Source organism: Lissotriton helveticus, chromosome 8 (assembly GCF_964261635.1).
Source record: "Lissotriton helveticus chromosome 8, aLisHel1.1, whole genome shotgun sequence".
NCBI lineage: Eukaryota > Metazoa > Chordata > Amphibia > Caudata > Salamandridae > Lissotriton > Lissotriton helveticus.
Window position 1 is genome coordinate 1,300,559,006 of NC_136069.1, and position 26,864 is coordinate 1,300,585,869.

General features: G+C 44.7%; 1 protein-coding gene across 1 annotated transcript in view; it reads left to right on the top strand.

Moving 5' to 3' along the window:
* Positions 1 to 26,864, top strand: part of TSPAN7 (tetraspanin 7) — a 275,733-nt gene that overhangs the window by 233,837 nt on the left and 15,032 nt on the right. Inside the window, exons 2-4 of the mRNA XM_078658270.1 lie at positions 12,522 to 12,710; positions 15,638 to 15,712; positions 23,757 to 23,852. Coding sequence (XP_078514396.1) covers positions 12,522 to 12,710; positions 15,638 to 15,712; positions 23,757 to 23,852 — 360 coding nt within the window. The remainder of the gene's footprint in view (positions 1 to 12,521; positions 12,711 to 15,637; positions 15,713 to 23,756; positions 23,853 to 26,864) is intronic.

Genomic DNA, 26,864 nt, shown 5'->3' on the forward strand with positions numbered 1-26,864 from the left:
GTGGCACTTCCTATTTCATAAATTAAAACCACTGTGAGGCAGGATAGGTAGAGGTATCCGCTGAATTTCAAGCAGTCTCTGACGTCTGATGCGTACAGCCTTGAGGGCGGCCATTTGTTTTATACTCTGCTGCAGTGGCACCTGCTCGTCAGACCACAGTAAGGAGCCAGCATACAAATCATCTATTATCAGGGTAATGGGAAGGAAATTACAGCCAGCCAGAACTTAGATTCTTCACTTGAATCGCACACATTTGCGCTATTTCCTGTTTTCTTAAGAGTACAGATCTTGCATTGTATACCGCATGCATTTGGGTTTGTGTGATGCCTTTTTGTGGCTTCTAATTTTTTTTATGTTTGCTCTTTCTCTCATCCCCTGACTCAAAATGTTGTGTTTATGTTCCTTTTCCATTTGTCTTGTGCACCTGTCCATGCCAAAATCTTGCGTTTATGTTCCTTTTCCATGTGTCTTGTGCACCTTTCCATGTCAAAATCTTGTGTTTATATTCCTTTTCCATTTGTCTTGTGCACCTTCCCTCCCTCCAAAGGTATTTCCATGTTTTTGGAATACTTGAGCATAGCTGAGTCCAAAAGACACAATCTAGGCAAATTCTATCAAATCAACCTTAATAATTGTAGTCTGCCTGCTCAACTTTCTGGTCTCCAATTACATTATGGACTGTTATATATTTTGATGTAAATCTGCTATATCCCAAATGCATCCACATACCTGCCAACTTACAAAATAACTTCACCGTGTGAGGAAGGGATGGGGCCTTGGAGGGTGCGGGACCTGGTGCCAAGAGCTCTGCCCATCAAAAGCCTCACCCCCTTCCAAAAAAAACCAAAACCAAGGGTCAGCAAGGCTGTCGCCGATGTCCTGGGGTGTTTTCACACCTTTTAATGGACATCAGCTTCTTACTGCCTCCAAAAACAAACTGGAAATCCTCAGTTTACAGTGGTTTTCAGCTTGTTTTCCCTGCCACCGTGTGATTTCTGTCCTTCACCATGTACCCGTGTGAAGGGTGCTGAAGTCCTGTGACACACGATTAGCAGGTCTGCATCCAGTTTTTTGTTTAGTAGACGAAACACTCAAGTCTCAATGCTTTATTTCCATGTTGTTGTGCATTAAGTAGTATACTTTCTCATATTATGCTTCAATGCCACTCTTTGCTGTCATCACTATTATTCTTGTGGTAACACACTACGTGTTGGGACACCAGATCGGAACCACGGGCCCTGAAAGACAAGCCCCTCTGCACTTTCCCTTCAGACAGCACTGATGGGAATCTAAGGGTGAACAGCGTTTACAATGCAACTTTTACAACAAACTACCTTTACCACGCAACTTTTACAACGCAAGTTGTTACAACGACTTGCGCTGGGGGGCGCTCTAGGATAGGGAATAGTTTAATTTACTATCCAACACCTTGCCTACTATCCACGGGGACTAGAGTTGGAATAGTAAATTAAACTATTCACTATCCAGCGCCTTCCAACGCAAGTCGTTGTAATGACTTGCGTTGTAAAAGTTGCGTGGTAAAGGCATGCGTTGTAAAAGCATGCATGCTAACGACATACATCCAATCTAAGTTACCAATTGCAAACTACTGCAGCTGCTGTCTTAGTAAAAGTGAATTGAGGCTGGCTCTTGAATCTGTTTGCCCATTCTACTAGCTTGAGAAATAATACACTTTAACCCTATTCAGTTGTTGTTCCGCAGATACTGACTGGCAGGCTTATTATTATGGTCTTTAAATCGCCATCATTCTGCTTTTCTCATTTTCTCCTCTTATTTTGTGCCTTTTCTTGAGGGATCACGTATTGCATTGTATTTTATTTATATAACACATATTGTATTGTATTTAAATGACACGTATTTTATTGTATTGTATTGGTATAACAAGTATCACCCTTGTTGCTACATTACCTGATCTCGCCTGATGGTGGTGAGCTCTTTGGTGGCATTCAACCTCCCCTGTCCACATTCCATGCCTTTACCCATCTGTAGCGGTACTTTTCCTCTGCATCCATCTTTACGTTGCTTCTTTCTTTATAGAATAAGTGTAATTTAATGGGATGGGCACTAACCCAACGCTTCGACACATTGCCTGAGCGAGTTCATCTGACCGCTCCTACGCCTCCAAGCCAATGCTCTGGTCCAACAGTTCACCCCATTAGCAACATGTTATGGGATATTTGCAATTTAACTGATCTGATAGCGTTTGCCTGCACGGGGATTCCATGATATGATATTACTTTTGATGGTCTGATTGGCTCCATACGAAGCTTAGCACAACGTTCCAATTCTATGTGTCATAATGCGCATATGTTAAGTTAAACGGTTTGCAGGGAAGAAGTAGCTGTCTTTTGGAAAATTGTGTATTTTACAATATGTCTTTCTGGTTCTAGCATCTCTTGTGCTGTTTCCTTTTGCTTGGGAGTAGTTTTGATAAAACTCTCTAAGATTTGAGGGAATTGTTCACATCCACTGATCCATGGTGCGAAGAGAATAGCCAAGGACACAGGAATCTAGGTTGGCTGGGCTTTGTGTTTCAACCTTAGAAATTTGTGGTGGCCATTTTCAGTTGCCACCGGAATATAATAAAAATATCATTAGGCACCCAGCAGACTCTGTGATAAATTCGCCTTTGGTGGCACAGCCATCGCCAGATTTTAGTCATGCTTCCCCTTCCAACTCCTAGGCCTTAGTCAACCCAGGTAAATTGTGATAATTTGTAGATAAAGCATCCTCACAAAGCTAACAACACTCTATGGCCTCATTTATGATGTTTTGCAGTAGAGCAACGCAGCAGGCCTTCCTGCTGCGCTGCGCAGCCCTACGGCAAAAGAAAAGGGACAGGAATGCACCTTATCGATAAGATACGGTGCATTCCTGTGCTTTTCCCTGCCCTGCGCCAATGCAGGCACCTTTGCACTATGGTGCAAGGGTGCCTGCGTTGGGGGATGATTATTTTTGTGCAGCAAGGCAAATCTTCCTGCACAAAAACAATCACTAGTGGTCTTTTCCTCTTTCTATATGTACTGCAGAATGCACCACAACGTAGAAAAAGGAAAATCGAGGAGAAATAAAGATATTTATCCTCATTGTGCCCTCCTTGAGGCGTAAGTTGTTGGCATTGCCTCAGAGTTACGATTTCTCGTAAATCTGGGGCAGTGTCAAAAAGCTTTGGGTGTTGCTGGAAACGCCCCCAGCAACACTCACTGCATGCTCCTTTAATGCAGAAAAACTGCGTTGAAGGGAACCATATTTACAAGGCAGCATTAAGCCAAAAAAAGTGACTTAGTGCTTCCTGGTAAATATGGAGCAAGCTCCTGCGCCACCGCAGCGCCACAAAAAGTGACACATCGACAGTGCAAAAGGCTTATAAATAAGCCCCTATGTATTTATGCGAAAATAGATTATTATTAGTTTCTGGAAAACCTAAAATATAGGGGTGTTTCGAAAGAAGAAGGAAAACTAACTTTTAAGGTGCTGATTTATAAAAAATAATAATTATAATAACTGGTTTTACATAGCAGTTTATAATGTGCTACTACCGTTTCTAAGCCGAAATTTCAGGCCCGGATTGGGACCCAGAGCAGCCCTGGCAATTTTAACAGACCAGCCCCCCTGCTCCTTTGCTACTGGGGGCCGATATAGCAGCACTGCTGCAAAACCGGCCCCCAGTAACAAAAACAGCCCCCACCACTGCAAAATTGTCCCCCAGCCTTCCAGCCTCGTGGGAAAACGCCCGATGCCCCCTACGGCCAGTCCGGCCCTGAGTAATTTGGTGCTCAATTTACTCACTGCAGAAGGGTAGAAGACTTTTCATGATCCTTTCTTGTGATCTGTAGATCTTAGGACTGAGCATTGTAACTCACTGAGCCATCCTTCCAGCATGAAGACCTTTTTGGATGCATATGTATTAATATAAATATAGCTGTTTTTCTGATGCCTGGCGAAACTATTTATAGCCAGGTAATATGGAAAACACAAATATATTATTGACTTGCAGTCCGATTTAGAAATGTATCAGTCTCCAAGGCATTATTTTTCTTTAACTCCTTGCATGCTCATGCCCCCGGACGCCATGAATCATGGTGGACTTGTGCTTACGACGCCGGGGGCCGTCCGAATTCCGCCCACTATGTAAATGACCCACACAGCGTGAAAATTCGCAGCGCATGCAAGGGGTTAACATAAAGACACTGCATGAGTAGGTTAACCACCTCACTCCAAGTCATTACGAACACTGTTTCCAGTCCTGCAGTTTTCACCTATGAATCATTGTTTTCATCTGTTTAAATCTTATTAATTCATTGGAAGCAGCTCATGACTACAACTCCCAGAATGCATTAGGTCTTCACACAAATGTTAAGGAGTGGAAACAGTGCCTGTAATCACCTGAAAGCAGATGGTCACCCCATATGTGAAAAATGTTCCTATCCAATATAGATGGTTGCATCTCAGCATGGATTGGTATACAGTGGTTCTGTACTGGAGAAGCCAGATGTAGGTGTGCAAGTGTTTAGGACATGTGATGATGTGGGTAGATGGCAATTGAGAGATTATAGAGGCTATGGCTAACATCATCTAGGCCAGAAGCTAACCTAATCGGGCCAAGTGAACTTCAAAGTACCTAAGTGTCATGCATAGGCATGGAAAGTTATGGCGGAAATTATGCAGTAGACTACTGAAGTATAAACAAGCATAGGCAAAGCCAGTAGGTTTGGGCACTGCCCGAGCTATTGGCCTTGTCAGTATGAATGTCTTTTAGCCATATTGTATAGCAGCAAATCTGCTGCTCAGATTGGCTGAAAATTACTAAAGGCCTGGAATCACAGGATGTTGAGCCGACGCCAAGTTTCTCCACTCCCTCATGTTGAGTTCATTGTCCTGCTCTCCTAACACAAAAAAGGGCTATGACGTGGCCTAAGCTGGCCACATAATAGCAATTTTTCAGTGACTTTCAGCCATGCTGAACAGCATATGTGCTGCTAGGCATCATGGCTAAAAGGCATTCACATTGACAAGTCCAATGGCTCAGGCATTGCCGAGATCTATTGGATTTGCCAAGGCATGTTCAGTGTTGGCGGGGTCTTGTTGAACAAATGTGGAAGCAATAGTTAGAAACAGTTGAGGAGCTCTGAAGTGAAGTAAGGGTGTGGCATAACGACCAGAGAGTCGACGAGGGAACTGGAGACCTGGGAAACCAGGTTTGAATCTTGGGTTCGGCTAAACAATTTGGGATCTGCGCAAATCACTTACGCGTCCCCTGCCTACAATGATGAATAGGTCATTGTGTAATGTACATGGTGAGCACTTAAAGTGTTCCAATACCATTGGCTGGTGTTAGCACTATGGCAAGATGGAGGATGGAACAAGTGCTTGAATACTGTCGGTGCACAAAAAATAAAAAGCAGGAGCGACGAAGGTGGTAGTGGGGGAACAGGTCAAGAAGGGAAGCAGGAGGAAATGGGGAGATGGGCAAGCAACCATTGGACAAATAAACCTTAATTGAAGCAGGATCTGCAACAAAAATGAATGTACCAATGAGTAATGTAACTGATGAGCACATAAAGCACTCTAATACCATTGCCTTGCATTCCTGCTATGGCAAGACGGACGACCAAGCGAGTGCTCCCATACCCTCGGATAGTGCAGAAAAAGTGCTGTTCATGTTTTACAACTTTTTAAGAAATGCATTGTTTTATGTACATGCGCATGCTTTTCAGTGGTATATGTGTATGTGTACAAGGGAGATGGCCTGAAAACACAAGTATTCCTAAAGAGTGCTTGAAAACAGAGAAACAAAAGCTCTACTAACCGAGAGCAATGTAAGGAGGCATGTACTTTGTTCATATGCTATGAGAGGGCCAAACACAAGAAGAGGGCATGGGATCCGCATGCCATGATGAATGGTACCAAAGACAATGAGAGCAATGCTGAAGTTTACCAATAGCAGGTGATGGGCGGCCTGTAAGCCCAGAGACATAACACAACCCATCTCTTCGAGACAGCGCATGCGCTGTCTAGTCAAGACCCAATGACTACAACATTATTAGTTGGTGAAATCAGATCTGAAAGGGGAAAGGGCCCTTTTTCCAAAGAAACCATGTTGTAGTGTCTCTGAGTTTCCACAAAGCACAAAGAACATTGCTGAGGACTGAGAAAATCTGGCTTTCTCTTCCCCAGGGACTTGAATTAAGAGTAGTTGGGGGGAGATAAAGCTACACTGGGTTTTCCTATGACATCAATAACGCTGCCCTTGCTGCCTCTCCACCTAAAGATCTTAAAGACCATGGCAGGAACAGAAAGCAAACACAGCTCTGGGAGTCTGGTTAACTCTCTGAAGTTTTTACTATTTGATATACCCCTGGGCGTCTGCATTAAACTGGGGATGGCCGAGTGACTAAGAGGTCGGAAAGTGGTCAACCCTTTGGTTTCATCAAAGGTCAAACGAGTTCAGGGTGTCACTTTTGCTACTTCTGGCATTTTGATGAGATACTTCTCAGCCATACAATTTGTGGAAGGATCGGCGAGAAACGGGGCCTCCCCAATAATACCCCTGGGCGTAGTTCGCATAGTAGCGCTACGCGTAGCTATGTGAAGTGCACTTCGCACTATGTGAGCTACGCGTAGCACTACGCGAACTCCGTAGTGCGGTCGTGAAAGGCTGTTCGTAATGATTGCACAGTGCTGGATGCTTGTCTGCACTGTGCAATCATTGCAAACGGCATCTTGCACAGTGCAAGCGGTCTTTTTCTGCCGCTCGAGTACATTTTTACTCATGCAGCAGCTTTCTCAACGTGGACTGGTAGTTTCTCTTCGCAAGCAGTCGCCAGCATACGCGACCACTCACAATGAGAAACCTGACCTCACCGCGTTGAGAATCTTGCCGGGAGGTTTTTTTCACGCTCGCGATCGGCAACTTCATGTTGCTGATTGCGAATGAGGATAAAGTCTCGCCGGGAAGTCATTTTGCTTGCTCGTGGTCGCCAACTTGACGTTGAGGACCGCGAGCGAGCAAAAAATGACAACTATGCTACGTTACGCATTTTTGCACTGAGCTACGTGCAATTTGCATACCGCGTAGTTGCGCAAACTACGCGAGTGTAGCGTAGTTTTCTGCCCAGGCCTACCCAATAACCCTTTGAAATAATCAACCGATTTCAGTGGTGTAACGAAACTTGAAGGGGCCCCCCTGCAAGGTACGTGGATGGGGCCCCCCATGCTCCAGACCCATTCAGGAGCTCTCAGGCCTGCTTGTGCACAGTGCCAGAGGGGGACGACAGAGCTCAGGCCCCCTGCACTGTGGGTACTGCAGGGGCTATTGTTCTAAATATGTATTAAACATTCTTCATTTTGAAACGCATAGTACTACATTATAGAAATATCTTACACCTCATAGCCTTACATTGTCAGGGCTTCCATTAGGTGAGCAGCCATAGCACCCGCTTGGGCTCTGATTCTACAATAATGTAATTTGCTTTCATGTTATTTCACAAAACTACACGTAAATATGCAAAATGCAAACCTGTCGTTGTGTGCTATATTTTAGCGCAAAATACGTCAGAGTATCAATTTTTGCTACGATAATACATTTTAACAAAAGCACCGCTCACAATAGCCAATAACTTTCTTTTGTCCCCATGCATTCAGAGTAAATTTTTAACATGATTATGTGCAATTACATGAAATAGCATAATGGAGTAATTTGGGGAATTTCGCATAATAAGCGTAACGCGAAATTCTCAAAATCACTTAGATTTTTAGTCAGACGCAATGTCATTTTCACCCAGGTTCATTTTTGAGTTCAGTAGAAATTACCTTACGGAATTTCGCTCCACCTGATTCAGAGTGGATAGGTTTTCCAGGTGTGAGAGAACCATACACAATACAAATTCATGGCAGGCTATGGTTGCGGCAGCACAGCCTTAACCCTCGTTTTTAATTTTGACTGAGGCAGGTTTTCCCCCCATGCCAAGAAAAAAAACCTTCACTTTCTATCCTCGACCTGCAGGATTAACTCTGTTGGCCCAACAGAGATTTTGCTGTAGCAGACATCAGTGGAAAGAAACATTCTGTCAAAGATGGAGGTGGTTTGATCTATGATGCTTATTGCTGCCTTTTCAGAGGTCTAAGAAGATCGATTTATCTATTGGAGGAATTTATGAACATCAAGTCTTAATTTCCCAAGGGAAGTTTAATGGAGACAGGGAAGACTAAAGGAGAACCTGATCCCTTCTAGAATTCCAATTTGTGCTGCTGTCTGTTAATATTTTCCTTTGCTGCTCGTTTGATTTACTTTCGCATCTTTTGTGGTATGTTACAGGACTTTTTGTAAGGCATCACACTAGGTTCAAACAGGGCCGTCTTAACAGCATTATAGGCCCCCGGGCAAAGCAATGCACTGGGCCCTGCCTACACAACCACCCTCAGGGATACAAATATTTAACGGAAAATTTGTGTTAGATTCTGGTCTGCAAGGGGGCCCTATGGTCCTGGGGCCCCCGGGCACCTGCCCAGCTTGCCATGGCACTAGGGTCTCATCGTGGACGTTGATTCATCAAAATGTCACGGGCTGTGGAAGTGATATCACACATCATTTGACCCTGAATGACATCACAGGAAAAGCATCTTCTTGTCCCACCCTTTGCCCCAGGTGATAAATGAGAAGAATAAGACAGATTAGCAGTACACTTCCTGTTCCTGCTGTCATGAGCTCTAAGGTCGGGGAGGCATGGGCAGTGCCATGGATTGCAGAGGTCATGCCAAGGCAAGCATCTAGCCCTGCTGGAGTATTCTAATGGACACCTACGTGTGCCCTATAAATGGTAGAAAATAGCTATAGCTTGAGAAAGTGGTACTTATATAAAACATACAATGTATGTGGACTGTTCTTTGAAACTTGTTATGAACATTTAATAAGATATCTGTAAGAGTAAATCATAGGAAACAAAACTGATGATGGTTTTCTTTATTGTTTGTGTAGATAAATAAAAATACATCACTCTCCGAGTTGTTCCTATGCATACTTTATCACAATCTAAGTTTTTCAGCGAGGTGTCTGGCACACTTAAGAACAGCATCTAGCAATGAGTTAATAGAATCATGAATCCCTTACCCTTTTTACTTATCTGTACACAGCTCCCATGGTGCAGGGGGGGGGGGCCCGAGTTCAAGGAGGGTCCCTCAGCACAGTGCCCAGGCATCACAGCACCTGACTGAGTCCAGAGGGGGGTTGGGGCTCTATGTAGTTTTCAAGGGGGTCCCCTCAAGTCCCGTCACACTAGTGATCTGTACCCATCCAGTACCACCACCAGTACCTACAATACATGTTTTTATCACAATCTAAACTTGCCAGTGGGGTATCTGGCACACTTAAGGACACACCTGGCAATGGGTTATTAGAATCATAAATCCCGTACACTTGTTACTTATCTGTACCAGGGGCATAACAAACGCCCCCCGCAGCCCCCGCAGTGTAGGGGAGGCCCGAGTTCCAGGATGGCCCCCAGAAGGGGAGGGCCTCCAAGCAGTTTGCTGGGGGCCCTCCTCAAGTTTCGTTACGCTAGTCATCTGTACCCATCCAGTACCACCACCAGTACAATCCTGCACCACAGCATCTTATTTTGAGACAAGTGGGTTTTACCATAGGCACTTCTGAGGGAGACTGAGAGCACTGGGGACAAGCAGATAAACCAGCCGACTGGCCAGGCTCAAAATGACCTATTTGGTGTGCGTGTAGTTTTAATTAATGCTATGCTTGTGATATGGTTTGGCATTATTTAGATAAAGAATTGTGTAGTAAATCGATGGTTAATGCAGTTTTTCTTCTTGCGTTGGTTTTTGTAGTGGAGCTCAACTGCGTCAACTTAATGAGAAAGTTATACCCAACACTTTTTGGGGGCATTGAATACATCGCAACAACACCATTTGCTCTGTAATTTCTGTTACTTTTTCCCACTTTACTAGTTGAAAGGAGTAGGAGAATTACCATTCTAGCTCGTGTCCAACATAGATCCAGGCCTTATAATTACATAGAGTAGTGTTTAAAGCCCTTCATGGTATTGGACCCAAACCTTTACAGGAGAAATTTGCCTGGTACATTCCGACGAGGTGTCTTCGCTCTTCCTCTGCCTACTATGTGAGAGTTCCTAGAATTTGAAGAGCTAACTCAGGACGTAGGGCTTTCAGCACAGCCGCCGCAAAGCTTTGGAATAAACTTCCACTTGAAATCAGACAGTCCTATGACCTGTTGCATATAGGAAAAAGGTAAACACATGGCTGTTCCCTAGAACTTGATCTCTCTTAATGTCTGAGGATGTTCACTGTCAAACCACACCCTCTACCACCTGTGCGTGTTGACGTCATGTACTATAGCGCCAAAATACCCGTTGGGTGATAGCTGCGCTTTATAAATATTGCATACAATACAGTACATCTAAAAAAGCAGATTTTCATAGTCGGTGTTAGGCATTAAAATGTGGCACGCAAATAGCCTTCCTGAACCTAAATTACCCAAACGTACCAACCTGAAGCAGGAGTTCTGTTCTGAAAAGTGGTGCATATCTTGTGACCCTCAAATGATGAACCTGTCTTGTTTAAGCGGTTGGCTTCCCCTATGAGTCAAACTTCAAGTGGCGGTTGGCACAGGTAAGCGTAGTGGGGCAGTGAGGCTGTGGGGCAGGGCATGGCTGGAGGAAGTCGACACACGACGGAATAGGTATTTATTTATCTGATTATACCTATTCCGCTGTCTGTCGACTTCCTCCCTCTCGCACTCCGTCCTGCCCCGACTTACCACACTTACCTGTGACGGCCGCCGCCGAAAACTTCCATGTTTCCTCAAGGCATACCTTGAGTACTAGACCCAGGCTTTTGTAACTCCTGTCACATGCACATGCACAGTCGTCTTTTGTGTAGAGGTCGGCGGAATGTTTGATTAAACTGGGAGAGTTTGAGTAATTTGCGTTACTCCTGTATTTAATCCACCATTCTACCCCCACAGTTAAATCAGCACTGCAATGATACTTAAACAGGGCTGAGAGGGAGCAGTCCCTCTATTTAAAAAACAAAAACACTGTAGATTAAACTTTAGTCTGCAGTGGTTTTCAAACATAGAGGGTCTGTTCCCTCTTTCAGCCCTGTTTAAGTATCACTGCAGTGCATGTACCCCTCCATGCCCTTACATAAGTATATAAGGGCCAGAGGGGTATGCAATGGAGTGAATACCCCTCATCGCATACCTCTTGTTGTCCTAACATAAGTATGTAAAGGCACCACAGGGTATGCACTGCATTTGAGTGCACTGTATACCCCTGGGTGACCTTACATAAGTATGTAGGGGCACCATGGGGTATAGCGGATACCCCTCACTGCCTTTACATATTTATGTAAGGGCGTCAAGGGGTATGCACTGTACATTGTAGTGTCCCCTCTGCCCCCTGTGGAATTCCACGGAATTAGATGTATTTTTAATGTAATTTTGCTAAATTCCATGGAATGGAACTCTGCCAATTCCTCCCACTCCTATTTTTGTACTTTCTATCACGCAGTGAAAAAAATCAAATTCACCACAAAGGAGGTTCAGTACCTTTACACTTTAACGGAATTTCACTTGACTGTGCAAGGTACACTTGTAAGCAGAGGTGTGAGATTTGCAGGGCGATCATTGGTAGGCAACATTTCTTGCATGAGGATATATAGATAGTGCATATTTTGAGCCAGTGGTTTCCGGTGCTTGGCACAGGCACTTAGTGGCCAGCACAGGCACTTTGACAGTCTGCAGCATGGTGACGCTGTTTGTCTACTTTAGAGATTAGCACAACAACAGTTGTTTACTAATTCAATATGCATGAAACATGACTGATACTTGCTGCCCAAGCCATTCATATAGCTTTTGGGGCCTGGAATATTCTCAATTGTCACTCTTGTAGGAGTGTGATGGCAGTAGTAGTGTTAGTATTGTCATTGGCAGCATTGGCAGGGGCAATGGGTGTTGGAAGCTGTAGTGACCCCTTGACGAGGGCCCCAGCACTTATGTTTTTTACAAATCAAGTACTGTATATGGAGCACATTCTGCAAAGAGATTTGTGGGCAGTGTATTGAGTAGTAGCAAACACTGATGCTTGAGGAATTAGTTGTAGGTACTGTTGGGAGATCATCCCTCTTGTTCAACAGGTACTGAGTTGATAGATCGATTTCCTGCTTTTCTTTACTGTTCAGGTAGTGCTGCATGTCATCTTCATACATATGGTCTGAGGAGTCCTGACTTTCGATCATGGCTCTGAGATCCACATATGGTGACCATATTACTTACATACCATGCGCTGTACCTCATGGCTTCCTCCAGTGTATTATGAGCATGGTAATTAGATTTGAGGGACCACAAACTTTAAATGTCTCATTAAGAGTACTTGAACCGTGGGATACCATTTGTGCCATAGGACATCCTTTTCTTTGCATCTGCTGCACATTTGTACATTAATCACACCTATTTTTGTGTCTTTCAGATAACCGGTGTTATCCTACTAGCTGTTGGAGTATGGGGAAAGCTTACTTTGGGTACGTACATCTCGCTCATAGCTGAAAACTCCACCAACGCACCCTATGTCCTTATTGGAACGGGCACTACAATCATCGTCTTTGGCCTGTTCGGATGCTTTGCAACATGTCGAGGAAGTCCATGGATGCTGAAGTTGGTAAGTGAACATAAGGGTGTTTCATTAAATTGCTTCATTTTCAGTGTTGATATTGCAAAGTTCCACAATATCTCCCAAAAACTTAACAGAGAAACTACGATGTCAGAGAGAGTTCACTTTCCTGCATCCATTATTGCTTAATGTCCATTCCTGCACAAAAACAATCACTACAGGCATTTCCCTCTTTCAATGCGTTCTCTAGAATGCAGCACACATTGAAAGCAGCACACATTGAAAGAGGAAAAAACTAGGAAAAATTAAAACATTTCTTCTCGTTGCGTCTCACTACGCCAGCATTCAGACGCATTTCCAGATTTACGATTCCTCGTAAATCTGGAAATGTGTCTTGTTCCATGGTTGTTCCTTGGGAACACCCACAGCAACACCCATGGAACGCCCCTTTCACGCAAAGTGCTACATGCAAAGGGGCCATATTTACAAGGGCAAGAAAAGCCACGCAGGGTGGCTTTTCCTGTCCTTGTAAATACGAAGCAGTAACATACGTCACAAAAAGGTACGTACTGGTGGCACAGGGGGCTTGTAAATCTGCCCCAGAGAGTTATATTTCATATCCTAGCATTAATTTTGGATGTAAGGACACATTTCTTGCTAAAAAGAAAGTACAATCAATACAATAGAACCGAGCAAAAGCCGATCGAGTTAGGATTTTGTTTCTGCAAAAGATAGATAACTTACAGCAAAAAAATACCATAACTGAAATTCACAGGTTTTTTTTTCTTGCTAGGATTTGTTGGTTTGAATTTCTATATCAGTCATGTTTTTCACATTAATGACACCAAAAAATCCTCTTGAGTATTTTGTAATTATAGGACGTGAATCCCTCCACAAAATTCAATAGGCCTGAATCACTAGAGTTTTGGCACAACTTAATGTCACACAGGTACGGAAAAGGAATTATTTGCTTTTGCAAAATGAAGATTTTGATTCCCAGAAGAAATGTTTGCAGATTTTTTTTTAACAACTCAGATACACTTACTTGATAAACGGCCTATTAAGGGGCGTTTCCGTGTGAATAAAAAAGATGCTTGCCAGGCAGCGTGGCTATTCAAACTCTTGTTGAAAACCATAAAGTTTGAACTTTGTGGGTAGTCATTCACAAATATTTACATCATTTTACCTATCCCGACCGCAAATAGGATTTATTTTTATTCATGTCTTTCTTTTTTTTTGTTGCAAAAGTAATTATTGGTTTCTGTGCCACCAGAGTGGGATCGGCAGGGAAACTTCACATTTAATGTTGTATAACCCGTTAAGTGCTGCCGTCGGCCGTTGAACATTCGGAGCACTATCTGGCTGGTGCTGCGCACGTTCAACAGCCGACTCAGCCCCGCCCGTTCTTTAAAACAGTCGCACTTCCGCGAAAAAACAGCCGCGGTTAACGGGTTAAGAGAAGAGGTTTCTCCACAGTGGAATATATATATTTTTTTTTATGTGAAAAACATGAAAAGCTCGACATAGGTAAGCATGATGCAGGGAGGAGTATTTAAGTTTGCTCCTCAGCTTTTTAAAAGCAGCTAAACCAAAGGCATGAAGTTGCTTTGTGAGGCAAGTGGAGAAAAATGTACTCTTAACACAGGAGGAAATCACAAAAGAAACTTCTGACTTTTATAAAGTCTGTGCGATTGAGAGACCATAGCTTTATTTATGACTAACGTTCTTTTTGGTTTATTCATTGCTTTGTATCAAGAGCTCTCTTACATTGAATATTGTAATTGGAGTAATGTACTTCCAGAACCTTCTAGTCTCCATGGGATAAAATTGGGATAAAAAAAAATTAAGTGATATCTTGAAAGTCTAGAGTTTGTTGTTATTTAAGATTACATACCAAATTCAGTTCTAAATTAATTAACATTTTAATTGTTTGGACTTTGAAAGCATTCTGCTAAAGTTTAACAAATTATAAGGCAGGCTATACAACACTAATTTAAACGCTACAGGGCTTATTTATGAGCCCCAGCGTCACTTTTGCACCGCTGTGCATCACTTTTTGTGATGCAGCGGCGGCGTAAAATATGTCTCACGTGGTGCCCTATTTACAGAGCGACACATCTAGGTAGATATGCGTTTAATGTATGCAGGGTGGGCGTTACCCTGCAAGTAAGCCTTGTGGAAGTGGCGTAGTGAAATCTATCAGATTTCACTGCACCGCTTCTAGGACGCCAGTGCTTCAAAACCTCACGCCTACCTCTTAAGGGTGACTCAGTGCCATAGGCACAGGCCTACCCCATGCATTGCTGGATTTGCGTCATTGTTCCGATGCTACTTCAGCAATACGTGGGTTTTGCGCTGACAGATATGTCAGGATTTCTGACGCATCTGTCTTTCCTTGCGACATGGAGCACCGTACATTAGATACGGCGCACCCATGGTGTCGCAAGGAGGGCGCAGAGAAACTGATGTTGATGCGTCAGTTTCTCATAAATGAGGCCCTACAACTCTTGTACGTGAATTAACGAGTAACACTCACTTCTTGACTATTGAGTTTTATGATATTGTAAGCAGCTGTTCTTTATAAACCCTTGCACACCCACACCTTCTGCTTGTATTCTGTTCTTTGGCAGTGATAAATAGCAATAGGTGGTGTTGCGTGCATGGTCAGTGGTGTGACAGGTGGACAAATAACAGAATCTTTAACAGTAGTACAATGACAGAACACAGGTTTGATGGAGTAAATGGACATAACCTATCTTTGCTATTTCAACACTTTATGGGGAGTGTGTGTATAAAGTTGTTGCACTTCCGTACTCTAAATGGGAGTAATTGTTGATTTAAAGAAAGAAAACAGGGATCACTCGGCTTAAAATCGTTTACCTCCTCGATGTATAGCCAGTACTGTGAAGCTATGTCTCCTATAAACATCTGTGCACCGTTTCACGTTTGTGTTCTGTTTATCACCTTTCTTTTAGTATGCTATGTTTTTGTCCCTGGTGTTCCTGGCCGAACTAGTAGCTGGCATTTCCGGTTTTGTTTTCCGCCATGAGGTGAGTAAAGTTAACTTAGTGTTTTTTTTGTTTGTTTTTTAAATGCCCATTTCCCCATCAAACTTTAAGGAATAAAATGCATTTTACTCTTCAAAATGTTAGTTTTCAACGATCTGAGGGGCATATTACCAACAACTAGCGATAATTTTTGTCTCTAACTTGTTTAGAGACAAAAATTATCGCCGCACATCGGCGATTTTTATCGCAGATAAACCTTGCTATTAGCAAGGTTTATCGCAAATGCGATAAAAAACGGCCGCAATGCATGAATATCGCTGAAAAGTCAGCGATATTCATGCATTATCGAGCAAATGCTCTTAGCCATGTTATCCACCTCCCATTGGATAACATGGTGAAGAACTGCTCAGGGCAGGTGTTAGCTTTTGGAGATATTCGCGCTTAGCGCGAATATCTCCAAAAGTTGGTGATAGGAGATAGCGATGTTAGCGACTGTTTCCAGTCGCTAACATCTTGGCACGCCCACTTTGCATGTCATTAGTGATAAATATCACTGACATGCAAAGCGGGGCCCAAAATGGTCGCTATCTCCTATTAGCTGTCACTAACTGGTGTTAGCGACAGCTTGGTAATAGGGAGATAATTTTATCTCCGCTTTCTTGGCTTTTAAAGCCAAAAAAGCGGAGATAAACCCCCTTGATAATATGCCCCTGAGTATGGCTCTAATAGCCCGCAAACAAAATAATTTGTCAGGATTTGATAAACTTCTCTTTCTGATTCACAGACCTACGATAACAAGCAGGTGGAACACTGCCACCTTGAGGATTGCTCTTGAACTGACTGTTTAGCTCTAGCGTGTGTTGAATTAGAGAGAAACCTAAAATAGGTTCAGTTGCACAAAAATGGGAGAGCAGGCAAATATTTTGTGTGGTTTGTATTTTTTAAGGGGTAGCTACTTTAAAACATCTAGCTGTCAGCATGTTCTAGAAGGAGGTATTCAGAGTTAGAAGAGGGGGATCTTGCATAACCTCACCAGTCTTCCCCAAACCCCTAGAAACCCCATCGCTGCCTTTCCACTGAATTGGGCCAGATGAAGGAGTTCCTCAAAAAAGACTAAAAATAACAAAATGAGCCAGGAGGAGTTTCCAAACAAGGTAACTGTATTGGTTCAAAGTAGGTACGGTAGTTGATAGTTCGCTGCTAATTGGGTGCTTTAGAACTTTGGCTAAGGCAACTGACTGCATCACAGAAAGTAGAGCCTGTCTATACATTGGGGTGTATCATGTGCATTGCTGTGGATTTCTTGGCATAGCCTCAGCACACTGTGTAATGGTATGCACCCCCATAAAAAAGCCTTTTGTACAACTTGAAACAGACTTGATACATTATTAGCTCTGTTCTAGTGACAGCTTATATAATGTCCCTAATATTGAGTCTTAGACTAGCTCTACTATTGGTCCACAGGTAACTCTAGTATTGGTTCTCAAGGCTTTCCACAGCACCCACTCTTAGGTTGGCCTTAGCATCTACCTTTACGGTGAACCTAGTTTCCCTTGTCATGCTGGCTCCAGCATGGGCTCTTAGGCCGGCCCTAGTACTTGCTCTTAGTCAGTCCTTAGTACCCACTCTTAAGATGGCCTATCGTTGGTTCTCAGTTTGGCTATTACATTTGTTCTTAGTGGGCTAAAGTATTAGTTATTTGGCTGGTTCTAGCATGCGTTTTTATGCTGGCTCTAGTACCTACTCTTAGGGTGGCCCTAGTGTCTGCCTTCATAGTGGACCTAGTATCTGCTCTTTGGCTGTCTCTAGTATCAGTTTTTAGGCTGGCTCTAGCATCCTCAGCCTCAACTCCTAGGCTGACTCCAACATTAGGTATTAGGATGTCTCTAGTATCAATTCTTCATCTGACTCTATAATCCGATTTTAGGCTGCTTTTAGTATCAGATCTTAGACTGGCTCTAGGAGCCTCCCTTAGGCTGTCTCTAACATTAACTCCTAGGCTGGAGCTAACATCACATCTAATGCTGTCCCTAGTATCAGCTCTTAGGCTGGCTCCAGAATCAGATCTAAAGCTGCCTTTATTATCAGATCTTAGGCTGGTACTTGAATCAAATCTTAGGCTGTCTCTAGTATCAAGACTTAGGGCCCGATTCACAGAACTAACTTAAGACAAAATCCTAAGCTTACTACCATTTGGGTATTCACAGAAGGCACTTACTCATTTTGGTATTCACAGAAGGCACTTACTCCTTTTGGTATTCACAGAAGGCACCTACTCATTTCGGTATTCACAGAAGATAGAAGTTCTAAATTTAGGACTCCTAAATGCCTTCTGTGAATACCGAAAGTCTTAAAATTAGGATTTTTCTCAGTTTAGGAGTAGTAAAGTTAGGACTCCTAACTTTAGGACTCCTAAATGCCTTCTGTGAATACCGAAAGTCTTAAAATTAGGATTTTTCTCAGTTTAGGAGTAGTAAAGTTAGGACTTCTAACTTTAGGACTCCTAAATGCCTACTGTGAATACCGAAAGTCTTAAAATTAGGATTTTTCTCAGTTTAGGAGTAGTAAAGTTAAGACTCCTAACTTTAGGACTCCTAAATGCCTTCTGTGAATACCTAAAGTCATAAAGTTAGGATTTTTCTCAGTTTAGGAGTAGTAGCTAATCCTAAACTGAGAAAAATCCTAACTTTAAGACTTTCAGTATTCACAGAAGGCATTTAGGAGTCCTAAAGGTAGGACTCCTAACTTCTGTGAATACCAAAATGAGTAAGTGCCTTCTGTGAACACCAAAATGGTAGTAAGTTTAGGATTTTGTCTTAAGTTAGTTCTGTGAATCGGGCCCTGTGTCTAAGCCCTGTGGCAGAGGGCGGAGGGCTTCGCGCTGAGCGCTGGAACTACACTTTGGCCTTTTTAAACTTGCTAACCTGCTGTGCTCTGCTGATTGCTAGCAGTTTTGTTGTTCATTCCTTCACCGTCCCGCTGATTAAAAGCGGCGAACGGCAATCTTTATTTTTAATCTCACGATCCCTACCCCGCCCTCCCTACTCCTCCCCCACCGCATCACTGCCTACATAGGCTCCGCCTATTCCCCCTCGCGCGCTGTCTAAGCCCTGTGGCAGAGGGCGGAGGGCTTCGCGCTGAGCGCTGGAACTACACTTTGGCCTTTTTAAACTTGCTAACCTGCTGTGCTCTGCTGATTGCTAGCAGTTTTGTTGTTCATTCCTTCACCGTCCCGCTGATTAAAAGCGGCGAACGGCAATCTTTATTTTTAATCTCACGATCCCTACCCCGCCCTCCCTACTCCTCCCCCACCGCTTCACTGCCTACATAGGCTCCGCCTATTCCCCCTCGCGCGCTGTCTAAGCCCTGTGGCAGAGGGCGGAGGGCTTCGCGCTGAGCGCTGGAACTACACTTTGGCCTTTTTAAACTTGCTAACCTGCTGTGCTCTGCTGATTGCTAGCACTTTTGTTGTTCATTCCTTCACCGTCCCGCTGATTACAAGCGGCGAACGGCAATCTTTATTTTTAATCTCACGATCCCTACCCCGCCCTCCCTACTCCTCCTCCACCGCGTCACTGCCTACATAGGCTCCGCCTATTCCCCCTCGCGCGCTGTCTAAGCCCTGTGGCAGAGGGCGGAGGGCTTCGCGCTGAGCGCTGGAACTACACTTTGGCCTTTTTAAACTTGCTAACCTGCTGTGCTCTGCTGATTGCTAGCAGTTTTGTTGTTCATTCCTTCACCGCCCCGCTGATTAAAAGCGGCGAACGGCAATCTTTATTTTTAATCTCACGATCCCTACCCCGCCCTCCCTACTCCTCCCCCACCGCGTCACTGCCTACATAGGCTCCGCCTATTCCCCCTCGCGCGCTGTCTAAGCCCTGTGGCAGAGGGCGGAGGGCTTCGCGCTGAGCGCTGGAACTACACTTTGGCCTTTTTAAACTTGCTAACCTGCTGTGCTCTGCTGATTGCTAGCAGTTTTGTTGTTCATTCCTTCACCGTCCCGCTGATTAAAAGCGGCGAACGGCAATCTTTATTTTTAATCTCACGATCCCTACCCCGCCCTCCCTACTCCTCCCCCACCGCGTCACTGCCTACATTGGCTCCGCCTATTCCCCCTCGCGCGCTGTCTAAGCCCTGTGGCAGAGGGCGGAGGGCTTCGCGCTGAGCGCTGGAACTACACTTTTGGCCTTTTTAAACTTGCTAACCTGCTGTGCTCTGCTGATTGCTAGCAGTTTTGTTGTTCATTCCTTCACCGTCCCGCTGATTAAAAGCGGCGAACGGAAATCTTTATTTTTAATCTCACGATCCCTACCCCGCCCTCCCTACTCCTCCCCCACCGCGTCACTGCCTACATAGACGTTCCTCATGCGTCGGCGCAGCGGACGAGCGCAGCGGGCGCGACGTAGGCGCGCCGGAGTTGCGCCAGAGTTAAGCCCGTCTGCGCCCGTCCGCGGCAGACCGGGGCAAGGGGCCATCACCCCTGGCTCCCGCACCCACTATTCATCCGCTGACTTGACCCTACTGCAAGGTCATTGGCCCCTCGATCCTCGTACCATTCATCGGATCGCACTGCTGGGCTGTAACTCTCCCTGTGATGCCTGCCCATCTGGTTGCCCTCCTCCTCACGAGTCGCCGTCGGCCCCTGTCTCATTTACCACCTGTGATTCTCATTCTCCCCCTTTATCTATTATGTTACTTAATACCAGGTCTGCCATTAAACATCACCATGAACTTTTCACCCTTTTAGACACTGACAAACCCGACCTTCTATTGCTGACGGAAACGTGGTTTACTGAAGCCTCCCTCCCTTCCCTCCTGGCTGCCCTCCCCTCGACTTACTATGCCATCCGTGCAGACCGCCCTGGCGGGAAAGCGGGTGGAGGCGTTGCTCTCATTGCCCGCTCTGATCTCCAGTTTCAAGTCCTCCCTTGACCCTCCCTGGGCAGAATCGACTATCTGGTGGCCCGCTCTACCTCCCTTTCCCCCCACTTAGCCATTGTGCTTATCTATCGCCCTCCCCACCCAACTCCATCCTTTCAAGACCTACTTGGCACCCTGGCGGTCAACTATGCCTCGGCTCTAGTCCTCGGGGACTTCAATTATTGGCCCTCGGACCCCAAGGAGTGTGTTTCATCCAAGGAATTCTCAGAAACTCTCCTCTCTCTTAATTTTATTTCTTTTGTTCACACCCCTACTCATATTCACGGACACATTCTTGACCAGGTCTGGTCTCTTAATTGTACCCTCTCTACACTGTCCGTTGTCCCCTGCACTTGGTCCGATCACTTTCTAATTTCGTTCTCCCTCAGCCTTTCTTTGACCAAGACCCCTATCCACATCAAAAACTCATGGGCTCGTAACTGGGGTAAGGTCAATCTGTCTGATCTCTCGACTGCACTCCGGGCCTCCTCTCCCCCTCTATCGGGACTGGATTCCGCAGCCCAAGCCAAAGCCATTGATTCATGGCTTATGGAAGGAAGCGATTGCTTGGCTCCTCTCCGGCGTACCTCGATTAGGCGCCCGAAAGACGCCAATCGGTGGTTCAACAACGAGCTGAAGGAATTGAAGATTACGGTTCGAAGGGCTGAACGCAAATGGAGACTGGATTATTCCCCTAATTCCAGGACCTGCTACGTTCACCTCCTGGGGACCTATAAGCAAAAAATTACTGAGGCCAAGAAAGCATATTTCTCGGCCAAAATCTTAGCGGCCGAGAATCAACCAAAGGAGATCTTTGCCATTACCCATGATTTGGCGTTCTCTGACCGGACCACACTTAAACCCCCTCCCTCCCAGAAACTCTGCGATTCGCTGAATCTTTATTTTGTCGAAAAAATCACGACAATCAAATCCAACATCCCCCCTCCCTCCCCTTCTTTTGTTGACCCCCTCCCTCACCCTGTCCCAGCTTCTTTTAATTCCTTCCCTCTTCTTTCTGAAGAACTTTTCCTGTCCCTCCTCCCTAAAATTAAGTCCGGCTCCCCGTCTGACATATGCCCGGCTCATATCTTACGGCAGATCTATACTGTCTGTTTTTTGCCCCCTCTGGGTTTCCTTAACGACTCACTGGCCCGAGGGGTTGTCACTCCATCTTTAAAAGCCGCCTCCATCGTCCCTATCTTGAAGAAGCCGGGAGCCGACCCCTCTGTGATGGCTAATTATCGCCCTATCTCCCTTCTCCCTTTTCTGGTGAAGGTGCTGGAGCGGCACGTTACATCTGCACTCAGCTCCTTTGCCGAGGAGAATGGGAGGTTGGCCCCATGTCAGGCTGGGTTTCGGCCAAAGCACTCGACAGAGTCAGTGGTGGTGTCAGTATAAGACACCCTCAGAGAGGGTATGGACGCAGGTAGACCACAGGCGCTGGTCCTCCTCGACTTGTCCGCCGCTTTTGACACGGTGGATCATTCCATCTTGCTTTCCCGTGTCAAGGCGGCGGGCATAGGAGGCTCAGCCCTCATCTGGCTTTCGTCCTTTTTGAGGGACCGGACCCAGGCGGTTCATCTTGGGGAGTTTTCAGCTACCCCCTGTCAGGTCCAGTGCGGTGTTCCCCAGGGCTCTTCTCTCTCTCCTTTACTGTTTAATCTTTATATCGCTCCACTCATCTTTGCTCTACAGCAACTGGAGGTCACGGTATATAACTATGCCGATGACCTCCAGCTCATCTTTAATCTTTCTTCTACTCCTGACTCCATTTCTAATTTCCAATCTACTCTATCTTTCATCAGGGACTGGATGAACTTCAACCACCTGAAACTCAATCCCGATAAAACGGAACTTGTGGTGATGGGTGGTTGCTCCAGTCCCTGGAATTCTCTCTTTTGGCCCCCTTCTTTTGGCTCTCCTCCTACCCCTGTTTCCTCTGTTAAGACTCTTGGTATTAAGCTAAATAATCAACTCTCTATGCACTCCCAGATTGGTTCTGTGGTTTCCTCTTGCTTTCTTACTCTCCGTACTATCCGTTCTATCTCCCGCTTCTTTTCTTTCCCTGCACTTAAGCTAATTATGTCCGCACTGGTCCTATCCCGCCTGGACTACGGGAACATTTTGTACAATGGCATCCCTCAGTACAGCCTCCGGAAACTGCAATTAGTGCAGAACCAGGCTGCCCGCCTTGCTTTTGGTCTTCCTAAATTCCATCACACTTCCCCCCTCCTGAAAACTCTTCACTGGCTCCCCGTGCGGGAACGCGCCCTGTTTAAATTAGGCTGCATGGCGTTTCAGGCCAGGACTGGCCTGGCCCCCTTATTCATATCTTCAGCCATCAAGGCTTATGTCCCTGGCAGAGACCTCCTTTCCTCGGCACAACTCCTTTTAGCTGTACCCCGTTACCGAAAAAAAAAACAGGGTGGCTCAAAATTTTCCACTCTTGCCCCCATGTTCTGGAACTCTCTCCCCTTTCATCTTAGGTCCCTCACCCAGTACTCCAGTTTCCGCAAAGCTCTGAAGACCTTTTTATTTTCTCAGGCTCTTCTTTAGTAATTGCCTGTTTTCCAGTTGTCGCCTTAGTTACCGTTCTCGCTCAGTTGGCTGCCTGTTACTTTAGCGCCAAGAAAACGCCCAGGTGTACGATGCGCTTGATAAATATTTTAAACTTTAAACTTAAACTTGCTCCAGAATCCGATCTTAGGCTGCCTTTAGTATCAGATCTTAGGCTGGGTCTAGGAGCCTCCCTAAGGCTGTCTCTAACATTAACTCCTAGGCTGGCTCTAACATCACATCTTATGCTGTCTCTAGTATCTGCTCTTAGGCTGGCTCCAGAATTCGATGTTAGGTTGCCTTTAGTATCAGGTCTTAGGTTGGCTCTAGAATCTGATTTAGGCTGCCTTTAGGATTAGATCTTAGGCTGGTTCTAGCATGAGGTCTTAGGCTGGCTCCAGCATCAGCTCTGAGGCTGTGTCTATCATCAGCTCATAGGTTGTCTCTAGTATCAGCTCTTAGGCTGACCTCTGCCTGGTCCAACACTTGCTCTTAAGGCTGGTCCTAGTATCCACGATTAGACTCTTAGTCAATAATGGATTGTTTATACTAAATTCATATACAAGTAAATATTTAAAAAACTTAGTGTGTCTTCTAATGTTACTTTCAGATCAAGGACACCTTCCTTAGGACATATACGGAAGCTATTCACAATTACAATGGGAAGGATGAAGCGAGCCTTGCGGTGGATGACATCCAAACCAAAGTAAGTACCACTCTTTCAAGCCCCTGATTTAAACTTCTGTATTATCTCACATGTGCTGCATTTGTTCAAGCCAAAGCTCCATTGGAAAATTGTTCTTGTTCTATCATTCCTGCAACCACAGCTGGAATGTGTGTGATGTGAGTGAAGGGGCTGAGGGTGTTGGTGGGTATATGTGAGACTGTGTGCATGAATGAAATACTATGTGCGAGGTCAGATACCTCACCTGCTCCTAGACACCCTCTCGGGTGATTAGTTTGCTATACAATTCACATAACATAACAACATATCAGAAAAGCTTAAATGTAGTGAAAATTTTAGGTTTTATGAGATTGTAGTAAAATGAATCTATATCTTGTAGGTTTCCCCCTGTGTTCTAAGTAGATTTCTGACTTCCAGGGATTTACAAAATTCTCCATGGACACCATAAAAACTATAAACATTTCTATGCCTATTTCTCCTCCCCCTGTGTACTTCTGTGGATTGTTCACAGGGCCGGCACTGTGCAAAAGTTAAGTTTTGCAGAGATATGATGTAGACAGAACATCCAATTCCAGTAGTAGAATCTCCAGTCCCTACCCCCCAATCAAAAATAGCAGCCTTTCAGTTCCTTTCCCCAACCTGGAAACACTCTATCTAGCTCCCACCTTTTGTAAAATATTTATGTTTGTGTTTCTACTGAAAGAATGACTACACCAAATGGTTTGAATGCCTCCAACGTTCTGACTGTACAAGTAGATCATGTGGCACTTCCCCGATATTCCCCTAACCTCCTATTGCCATGGCCCTACTCTTAAACTTCCCAGAAGGCAACAGTGGACTTCCCTAGTGGTAAGGGCAATTTGTGGTCAGAAGAATCAGTAAACGGTGGTTCAACTTTGTGGGACCCTAAGGGCACCTTACTTGGGCAACAAGTTTTTGTTTTAAATATCTTTTTTATTGGCATTTGTTATTTTCACAAACATATAGTTCACGATTTCCGTATTTTTATGCATATATTAAATGTTTACAGTAATTATCACTGGGTATAGCATGTAGATTCATAGATCTTGCAAAAAAGAAACGGCATGCATGTGTTCATCTTTACATCGGAATTCTTAAGCTCTTAAGGTACACCATACTATCGTGTAATGTTCCCAGCTTTACTATTGCCCCTGCCAGATTACAAAGGAAAGGATGATCAAAACATCAGACAGTAAGGAAGACTAAGGGGCATATTACCAAGGGCCTTATCGCCGCTTTAGCGGGAATTTTTCCTGCTAAAGCGGCGATAATTTAATCGCCCTATTACCTACCTGTCGCTAACACCAGTTAGCGACAGCTAATAGGCGATAGCGGGCATTTAGGGGCCCACTATGCATGTCAGCGATAATTATCGCTAATGACATGCATAGTGGGCGTGCCAAGATGTTAGCGACTGGAAACAGTCGCTAACATCGCTATCACCTATTACCAACTTTTGGAAATAATCGCCCTAAGCGCGATTATCTCCAAAAGCTAATGCCTGCCCAGAGCAGTTCTTAGCCATGTTATCCAATGGAAGGTGGATAACATGGCTAAGAGCATTGTCACGATAATGCATGAATATCGCTGATTTTACAGCGATATTCATGCATTTCCCACGATTTTTACCGCTTTTGAGATAAACCTTGATAATATCAAGGTATCTCAGCGGTAAAAATCGTCGGAGCGCGGCGATATTTTTATACCCGCTAACCAAGCTTAGCGATAATTATCGCTATAGCTTGGTAATATGCCCCTAAGTGATTCCATTTGTGTGGGCCCGTTATCCATACAGTAGTGGCAATGCTACGTGTCGAGGCTTTGATGGGGCACTGCATTATCAATCCCACAATTTCCCAATTGTATCCAATAAACATAAAACGAAGTACAGTCTGGTTGTGTAAGATAACTTTCGCCAAAGTAATCTAGCAAATAAATAATGAAACACAAGAGAGCGTTCTCTGTGTCTCTGTCTATTTTGTAAACAAAACTTTAAAACTAACTACCAGGGGTCTAGATCAGTATATCTTGTACGATTTATTAGTCCTGGACTAGTATAATCTGTAGGGCAATGCGGGAGACCCGGGCGGTGAAGGGCTGCAAATCTCCCTCCATGCCAAACGAACACAGTGGAGAACAAACCTTCCCTACGCTCGAGAGTGTCATAGATGCTCATGTCCGGTCGTGAATGTCTCCCACATCAACACAGTACTTTATCCAGCTCTAAGTGTCTGAATCAGACAGCTCTATATCGGATGACTGTGATGGTGCATGACGCTTATCCCAGACTTTCACTAAGTCAGCCCAGGGTTCTGCAAGTGATTTACGTCTTTTAGTCACTCTATGGGGCATATTATCAAGAAAGGGCGATACATTTTCGCCGCTTTTATCGGCAGGAAACTGCCGCTAAAGTGGCAATAATGAGCTTGATAATATGCCCTTTTGAATTCCCATAGAAGCCCAGGTTCTGGTGTTAACCTGGGCTTCTATGGGAATTCACAAGGGCATATTATCAAGCCCATTATCGCCACTTTAGCGGCAGTTCCTGCCGATCAAAGCGGCGATAATGTATCGCCCTTTCTTGATAATATGGCCCCATCTTCTTTAAGCAGAGCCCGTTCCTCAGCTCTCACCCATCATGTCAAGTCATCCTCCCATTTGGTCAGTAACGGGGTCTGTTGTGCTTTCCACCCAAGATCTATGCGTCTTTTAGCCAAGAGCAAGGCTGGGTCTACAAATCTGAACCTCAGTCGTTTGGCTTTAGGCCTCGGGAATATTCCCAGGAGGCAAACTGTGTTATTTGGGCAACAAGTTGTGTGAATCTAGTCTTTACCCGTTCCAGAACATTGCCACTGAAGAACCACTGACATAAAACAGAGACACAATAATTCTTCTGGGAGATGATGGAACTTTAGATCATTTAGTATTCTTTACAAATATGTCTTCCATTCGGAGTGGTGGAGTTTGTACACAAAGGGCAGCTGGGCCTAAATTTGCCTCTGCTTTAATGAC